General features: G+C 35.7%; 1 protein-coding gene across 1 annotated transcript; it reads right to left on the bottom strand.

The window, feature by feature from the left end:
• Positions 1–743: 743 nt before the first annotated feature.
• On the bottom strand, positions 744–8,214 carry LOC103720470 (probable L-ascorbate peroxidase 4, peroxisomal). The gene is made up of 9 exons (XM_008810184.4): positions 8,015–8,214; positions 6,914–7,038; positions 4,432–4,481; positions 2,631–2,696; positions 2,501–2,549; positions 1,758–1,840; positions 1,595–1,674; positions 1,389–1,491; positions 744–1,190 (listed from the first exon to the last, which is right to left on the bottom strand). The coding sequence occupies exons 1-9, from the start codon at positions 8,125–8,127 to the stop codon at positions 990–992; spliced, it is 870 nt and encodes a 289-aa protein (XP_008808406.1). The 5' UTR covers positions 8,128–8,214; the 3' UTR covers positions 744–989.
• Positions 8,215–9,203: the final 989 nt, after the last annotated feature.

Below are 9,203 nucleotides of genomic sequence, written 5' to 3'. Positions count from 1 at the left end.
AATACTAGTCACTTATGTAAAAATGGGCATTTTGCTCTCTTTTTTCCAATATCATAATATTATGTAACAATAATAATATTATTATAATATAATAACAATAATGATGATGATAATAATAATATAACATTATTATTTTATCATATTACATTATATTATACTATCAAAAATTATAATTATAAAATATTATTACTTTAATTTTTTTAAAAAAAAATCATTGTCGAGAGTTGAACTAGGATATCTTTGGATGAGTCTAATTTTTTTTAATAAAAAAAACACTTTCCAACCCAAAAAAACTTTTTCCCCATAAATCTTTTTTAGCTTTTTGAAAATCTAGAAAACTGTTTCAAAATTTTTATCTACAAAATCATTCAAAAGAGCTCTTTCAAGAAATAATACTAAGCGGACCTAAGATGTCCTCAAAATAAGCCCCTAACTAGAGCTCCCAAGTGTTGCTCTGAAAGGTTTCATTAATTCAGTGAATAAGTAAATCAGGCTAATACTACAATTTCTAGCATGCAAAATTAGCGTTCATTTTTTTTTCGGCAGCTCAACCAATTGCAAAGTCGGAGCAGCAGCCAAGCTCATTTCACCAGATTTTCATCAATTATCCACCAATCCAAAGTTTCCTGTATTATCAAGTGGCATAGCTGCATCCATGGCAAGATGACTCTGTTCCTAGATATCTCAGCTAATCATGCATACAACACTATATTTTGATCCCAAAAATAACCAGTCTCGCTAACTATAAAAAAGTCAGCAATGTCGAGATTGTTGAAAATTTTCTGAAAGAACAGCTCAGCTGTATCTCTGATTTGGTTGTAACCAACCAGTTTATAATTCATGAGTATTCCCATAAAATACAGCTACAACAGAGCAGACCATGGCTGGTCGCACATTATGATTTGTGTTGCAATCTCTCTCTTTTTTTTCTTTTTATCTGATTGTATTTAATTGCGCGTCCAGACTAGAAATAAGCCAGATCTAACTATTTATTTCCTCCTAGAAACTTCATAGAGGTAACTCAGGATCACCACACCTGCAGCAACTGCCACTCCAAAAGCACTTTGAGCTAATACAACACTAGTCTTTGCATCTGCTTTGGTGGCTGAACCAGTGCGACGTGGAGTGAAACCCAGCTCTGAGAGCTTCTTGTGTGATTCTGCATAGTCTTTGAAGAAGAGGTCCTCCTCCTGCCAAAATCATGGTGTCAGCATGAAACATGTTCTGGGGTTACAAGTAGCGAATGTGAAAGAAATCACCATAGTACTCTTAAGGGCTCACTGCCAAATCATAAATGCAAGGTATTAAGAATCTGATCACCAATGGCATTTCCATTGAGCAATAAAGAAGCTTTGCAGATGGAAGACCAAGCCACCAATAGTACCTACCTTAGCATACAGCTCAACGTAGCGCCTAAACTCAGGATCCTCCAACAGAGCCTTGTCAGTTGGAAGCTTCAGAAGTCCCTCTGCTTCCCCCTTCAACAGTTCTCTGACACATCATATAAACAAAGTTTGTTTCCCCCTTTTCACCTCAACGAGGAACAAAAACAAAATAGGAAATGAATCCTGAACTTGTATTATGATAGTCTTACACAAAATAGGAGTTGTCAAATTTCAGAGGTTCATTTGTCCAGGCACCTTCAAATCCTGACCTCTCGGGATGAGCCCTTCCCTTCAAGAGGAAAAGCAAATATTAATTGTGAGGTATTTTAATTCAACCATGAAGTGTGTGGCTGTTGTATGACAAAATTGTACCAGAGTATGGCCACCAGATAATGCCACAATATCCTTGTCTGACAGGCCCATCCGGTAAAAGATCTCCCTCAGATGTGGTGCACCTAAAGCCAGGCAAAATTTTTATAAATACTAATGTCAGCAGATCAAGTAACATGAAGAATAAAATATAACGCATCTTAAAGAAACAAACTACTATTGCTACCAGAATCATGACAAATTGAAGGAATCTTGCAAACTCTTCAGACAGTTATGGCTGATACCTAGCCAACTAAAAGATAAACTTACAAGGGACAACATTGCCTCAAGAATATGCAAGCATAAAACTATCTAATATTCAAAAATAAGCATAAAATTAGCAACAAGCTTAGACCAATCTTTTTGAATCAGTGCATTGATCTGATGCACATAAACTCCTGCATTTAGTTTTGCAATATGTGGATGTATCATTGTGTCTGCTGAACAAGACAAGAACACCTAGAAGGCATAAACTCGAGGCACAAAGAAGGTTGGACTGATAGCTAAAAGGGTCATGCAGGAATTGGTCCTGCATAATATAAGCAGCAGAACAACCTGCTGTAGAACGCTATAAATGTAATCAACGAGACATTCAGTTGAACATTTCTTCATGCACATTTCTTCAGTCAACTATTCTTTATGCATATTTCCTCAAAGAACCATTCTTTATGCACAATGTTAGAGGCCGGTTTGAATACTGGAAAGAAAGAAATTGACAAATATCAGTTCAAAGTGATTGCAGTGACCTTGCTTAGCATTGGGAAGACGTCCTTCTTTTGGGCAAACTGATGAATCCTGATACACAGGAACACACAATTAATCAATATGTATTTGATACGTAGCCAGCTATTTCTAAAGAAAGGTCATTTCATGTACCCGTCTGCCTGGGACAAAGTCAACCGTCGGTCCTCCAGTAACTTCAACTGCAACCACTCCAGCAAGCTGATTACAAAAATATTCACAACAAATTGACTCACATTAATAATTTATATCACAACAAAATAAAAATGCAAAGCATAAACAAGAGCCGTTGCCTCAGCCTTTTGAGAATGGTATATTGAATCATTTTTCATCATTTATTCTGATCATTGTGACAACCTTTTCCAACAGATAATCTTGATCCTCTCAGGTAATGCAAAATAAGAATTTCTATTCCTAAAACACTAAAAAGCAAATAGTAAATTAGTGGACATAAAAATGGGTATCAAAAACTGATCTAATATATTAGCACAAGTAACAACCACCTTTGCCCAATTTGACAACATAGGCTAGATTTTTTTTTTTAAAAAAAAAAACACTAACAAAACCCCCCATGTGATTTCTGAAAGTTGCCCATTGTACCACAAAGCCATTATTTTCTGATAGAGCAATACTCCAGTTCAGAAATTGAGTGGATCTTCACTAAAGCACTGTTTCATTGTCTGGTTTTTCCAAAACAGGTTAACAACAAAATCAAAACACATGTTTGGTTGGTTTCCATAAATCCTGTTATAGAAAACTCACACGTCACAAGACTTGAAAAATGAATTTTATGAAAAACAGCTTACCCCTTCTTTTTTGAATAATGACTCTTAAAAGGAGGTAAGCTATATTTCATAAAAAAGTTTACATAGGTAAATTTAGAACTATCCAAACAGCCCCTACTTCCTTACAGACAAGAAAAAAAAAAGAAATCTCATAACTCAATTTGGATAATTCTGATAGAGTTCGAAGGGAAACCCTTAGACATTTATTGAGCCGTCTCTAACCTCTTTTGTTTGTCTCATCACGAATCTATTTTTATTCCTCATTCTGATTCAATTGTTGAGACAATTTCAAATAGGTTTACTTATTTCGGAATCCTTTATCTTTGCTTTGTGAAATCATTGGGTTTAGATATTACTTCGGTGATCCTTACTCCTTTCAAAAGAGCAGCAACATACCTTTTTGTTTTTTGTTATTTTTTTCTATACTATAGAAATAGAATATGAACGGTGGATTCCCTTGTGATACACTTTTGATCGAAATAGTTTTACCAATTCTGAAAAATTTTACATTTTTTTCAAACTTCTTTGATTTTTTGATTTTTTTAACCGTTCGATTTATATATTGATTGAAGATATTCTTACAAAGTTGGTCTAACTTCTCGGCTGAACGAACAGATCTAAATGGGCGGTAAGCCCAAGAGGGACAGCTAGTCAAGCTCTGACGGATACTGCAGGGGCAAGGTGCGGATGTGATGGACCAAACCTCCATCGCGAATAAGCACATAAGAATTGTGACAAGAAACAAATCAATAAAATAACATTTTTCTTTTCGCATCCGAATATAATAATTAGCATATAATAATAACCTCTGTATGTCTGATCATTTCTTGAAATTTTGCAGAAAAGTCAGATAATTTGAAACCAAAGCAGTTGAGTTCTCCATCCTAATATCTAAAATATGTGGTTCAATGTTTTTTTTTTATGCTCAATGTATTTTTTTAATATTTTGCCTATGGATATGTCATCAAAATGAAAAATATGATACATCTCCTCTACTTTAAAATTTGATTAAGATGGTTGTTAATACTCGAGAAATAATATGATATTGAATAGAAACTCCCATATCCTTGGTGAATTTGAATATGAAGCAACAAAACTTCAAGTTCACATAAAACTAGAAATACAAGAAGCTAGATCTATAGTACAATCACCTGATAAAGGTCTGCATATGTAATCTTTGGATGTTTCGCCTTCACCGGCTCTAATAACAGTAAAAAAATAAAATAAAATTAGAGACAAAGAACCCAACGTAATAGTACTACAGTATTCAGGTTTTGTTTGCATGTGAAAACGTATATTCAACTGTTGTGATTAGATATTCTATAAAATTGAAAAGGACAGGGATATTGCTAGACCTGGTTTTGTTGTTCCCACAGCGATGAACAATATATTGATTATTATAACCTCTTGTGCAATACATCATCGAAAGTGTAGTCGAGGACATAACAATCAATTAATAGCTGATTGCTTTGGAAACAACAAAATCAGTGGCAATATCACTACCCAATTGAAAAGGAATGCCATTAAGCTACCAGAAGATACACTACTTTAGATAACATCCGATGAATATTCAGCATGTGTGCCTTAACAAATTATTATAACTGTCATATATTATAACTAATAAAAATAGGCAGAAGGATCTGATCAAAAAGAAATAAGAACTATAAACTTCTATAAGAGATGTCAATTTTGAGATAATTTGATAATAGGCTAAAGGTCTTGACATACATGTTTTGGTTTTGCACACATTTTATAAACTATAGATCACCTTCCATGGGTTCCATCTTCATTAGGAATCCTTCATTACTGAACACAACCAAACTTACCCACAAATCAGGCAAATCTCCCCCTCTCTGTGTGTGTGTGTGTGTGTGTGTGTGACACGTGCATGCATGCACATGCATACACATGCTGGTGCTAAACCTATATGAAATTAGGTGAAAACCACCTCAAAAGTTAACCACACCCCTTCTATGGGGACCTTGCATGAATTAAATAAGAAATCCACTAAAGAGAAGATGCATGTGATTCAAACTGCAGGTAACCACCTTGTGCCTACACACAAGTGCAAGCACCTTTCACCTCGCATCATTACCTGCATGCACATGGTAATCTTATTTTAGAAGTAAAAGTGGACTGGATAATATCCATTCGGATCCGTTTTCGTATCTAAATCTATCTACACATGGATGAAAATTTAAGCATCCGACTAATATCCATATCCATCAAAGAAAAATGGATATGGATATAAAAAGACAACTATCCGACCCATATCCAAATATCCGATTCTGTTTGTAAGGTAACATTCTTCATTATTTCTTCTTCATTGCTGCATCAATATTGCAGTAAATGTATGGAATACATGCAACAGCCTCCTTTCTTCATCTTTCACTATTAACTTTAGATTTCACGTATGAGGATATCATCAGGCCCTAATAGAAAAGAACACCAAAGCATGAGCCAAGAGAAACACTTCCGTGATATACTCGCAAGTAATTGTTTGATGGTGTAATGCTACCCTTGAAAATTATATATTTGATTTTTCATTACCTGAAAAATAACTGGAATGCCGATCAGCCATAAGACGCAGCCTTTTATGTGAGAAGGCAAAACAATCATTTAATGATGTAAATTTCCCCTTTAATATACTTTAAATAAACAATGACTAGAAGACTCATCGAACATAAGACACATCCTTGTCCGTGAAGATGTGAATAAACCCATAATACTAGCAGTTGAGTAGCTGTAAACAACCTGAAAATACATTCAGTTTCAAGATACCTGCCTACTCCCAGAAAAAAGAGGAAAAGCAAGAAGAGGTCAACTTCTTGATCTGATTGAAGCAATACTGGCAGCATCAGCAAGATGATACCCTATTTCTTGGAGGTACCTCCAATAGAAACTCATATTACTTATAGGCAATTAAAGAAAGATAGAACCTGCTAGCAAACAAGAATTGAGGATTTTTTCCAAAAAGGTTTGAACAAAACTTGACCTCATATTCCCTATAAAAAAAATTTCAACTCCTATCGCCGAGGCATTAACACTCCAAAAAAAGCAAAACAAGTGGCCCATCTCTCTCTCTCTCTGTGCTAAACAGCTCATGTCTTTTTAAGACCACGTCCTGCAGCAAATTGACCTGAAAATGCATGTCTTTTTATATATGTCTTTATTTTTTTCTTTCCAAATTTTTCTCTTTGGTAATCTTGATTAGTATTGAAAGTTCTTTTTATGTTAATCAAGTCAAAAAATATACATGGATGAAAGGAGGCAGAGACACAAAAAAAAAACAAGAAGGAACAGGCAAATATTCAGGTTACTATTGACAGAACTGGAAGAGGGCTAAAACAGCACATGGACTCTACATGAATGGTCTAGGTCTCTTAGTAGAAACTGCAGACATATATAAAAGTTGATGCCTGACTTTGGCCAACCCAATTTGTTTCGCAAGCAATTGAGATGATTTTTCATCATTCTTACTTAATAAAGAAGCCCAACAATAAACATTTACAACGACAATAATTGTTACATAAACAATCAAACAGTTGAATTGCAAGCAATAAGTATTGAGTATTATTGAATTGAAGATTTTTCTTTATTTAAGATGTGTTCAGGAAATGTAAAGGGACATACCACAAAGATCTATAGCTATTTTTAAGCCAGCATTAGAACCATGAGTGTACTCTTCCTCGTGCCTAATGGAACCATTTGGGCCACCAGTTTTTGTGTTTACATCATAGGTACCAGCATCATGCCATCTGGAAGGAAAAGAAAGAAAGATACTCGAAGTGTCACGGTGTGCATAATGTGTAATTATATGCAAATCTTACATAGAAGGTGTCCTCAAAGAATATTTAGCACAGGTAATCTGATCGAGAATCAGATTGTCATAAAATAGAAGACTTACGTATCCAAATCACATCATGAAACCACAAGAGAACTTGAAATGGACACTTAAACTCAGAAAACAACAGAGGAAAAGGAAGAAATTCATGATAACATCAGTAAAAATCACAAAAATTTGAAGAGGCTCTATGGAAAGTACGAGAAGAATGAGTAATAATAGGTGGAGCGAAAATACATAATCTACTATAAATTTGACAATAACACATCGGATTTTTTTCCCTTTCTTTTAAGTATTACATACTCAACTCTGCCGCAAATGTCCATGATATTTAATTCTCCACTATTTGCTCTTTATGGATTTTTTTTTCCTCAAAAAGGAGAAGACAATGAAAACGAAAATAGTGATGGATGGGCGGTCACCAAGCCTACTCTTGTGCCTGAAAGAAAGGACTGCAAGTAGATTCCGATTTTTCTATGATTCCACAAACAAAACAAGTTTATATCTCCAGCTTCATCGATGCTGGAAGTTATAGCATCGCCCAGCCCACGACATGCATCAATCCAGCCAGAAAAAGAAACGATAAAATTTCATTTGAACAGATGTTAAAAAATCAACAGCAAATTCACGTAACAGGAACCCAATCCCCACAAAATCAGGTTCCAAGCGACCAGAAACACCGAAAATTCGGCTCAAAAGTCCATAAATTCTAGATCAGGACAAGGAGAAGAACTTCAGCAGCAAAAATCAGATAAATCTAAGAAAAGAATCAGAGTATAACCGATCGAAAGGATTGAATAAGGGAAAATCGAACGCTGAATGCAACAATTCCGTAAAGAGAGAAGCTGAGCTACGAGAGATCGATCGGAGAAGGGGCGGAGGGAACTCACGCGAGACGGAGCATGATGGGAGCGCAGTTCTTGCTGGCGATGAGGGCTCGGAGGTCCCTGCGGGCCTTCTCGATCTCCTTGAGGTACTCCGCGTCCACCACCGGAGCTGCCATTTCTCCAGATGCTGAAACCTCGCTTGCTCGAAGCTGATGGAGAGAGAGGATGGGAACCGTGAGAAGATGAGATATGGTTTTATTGGCTGCTCGCCGGTCGGGATAAATGCGTTGAACTTCAGCCACGCACCGCTGGATGATATTACCACCCTTGACTTGACTAGGATAACAATTCCTCTAAATAAGTTAAGGTTTGTGATATAATTTGGGATCTATCTTTTGGTGTTACTTTAAGCTCAATTTCACCCAAGTGTACAACGATTCTTCACCTCAGTGGTATTCCTATATTCCCCCTCTTTTTGACCATTTCACAGATTCCCCTTCTTTTTGACCATTGCACAGATATAGCAGAATACCTATTATATAGGATATGGCTGGCCAAAAATAAAAAATTATTTAGAAATTGTCATAATCTAGAACCTCATTCAGAATGACTAGCCGAATAGTAATTTATGAGTTTCTTAGTCTGGTATAAGTACCTAAAATTTTCTTAGCAAATAATCGATATGGAACTAAATACACATCCGCACAGGTCCTCACATACTCTCCTCGTTCAAGTTCTGACGTTCTCATCAGGCTAAGGGTTCAAATCTATTCAAATTTAATCACAAGCACCACAATTGTTTCGTTGTCAGTCTCCATGAACTCGTGCTTCAGTATCCTCTAGTCCACATAGGCTATGAGCCAAATTTACTCTGATACCTTTTATAACAACTCAAAACCTCATCCAAAATGGCCAGCTAGATAGTAATTTTTGAATTTCTTAAACTTGTATAAATATCCAAGATCTCCTCGGCGAATAACCAATATGGGACTAAATACACACCCGTATGGATCCTCACAGAAATGCTAGGAAAACCTCTCTAATTACTACATTAATAGCTTTAAACTATGTTTCTAACTTCATTCAAACTAGAGTATCGGAGGGGATGGTAGGTGGTAGGAAAATCTAGGGAATCCATGCTTATTTCACTTGAGAATCCTCACCCCTAAACTTTTTGAAGAGCAAACTTCAATGAACTTCAATGATAGTGTGAATAACAGGAGTTAAATACCCTTCGATGATAGGGTTATAA

Source organism: Phoenix dactylifera, unplaced genomic scaffold (genome assembly GCF_009389715.1).
Source record: "Phoenix dactylifera cultivar Barhee BC4 unplaced genomic scaffold, palm_55x_up_171113_PBpolish2nd_filt_p 000298F, whole genome shotgun sequence".
Classification (NCBI taxonomy): domain Eukaryota; kingdom Viridiplantae; phylum Streptophyta; class Magnoliopsida; order Arecales; family Arecaceae; genus Phoenix; species Phoenix dactylifera.
Note: the sequence above shows the minus strand (reverse complement) of the source record. Positions and strands in the feature narration are given on the sequence as shown.

Bases quoted from the DNA above. Each gene is read 5' to 3' on its own strand.
- LOC103720470 (XM_008810184.4), bottom strand. From the start codon at position 8,127: ATGGCAGCTCCGGTGGTGGACGCGGAGTACCTCAAGGAGATCGAGAAG. The intron at 7,039-8,014 runs GTGAGTTCCCTC...TTTTCCTTCCAG, and splicing joins CCCATCATGCTCCGTCTCGC to ATGGCATGATGCTGGTACCT. The intron at 2,550-2,630 runs GTACATGAAATG...CCTGTGTATCAG, and splicing joins ACTTTGTCCCAGGCAGACGG to GATTCATCAGTTTGCCCAAA.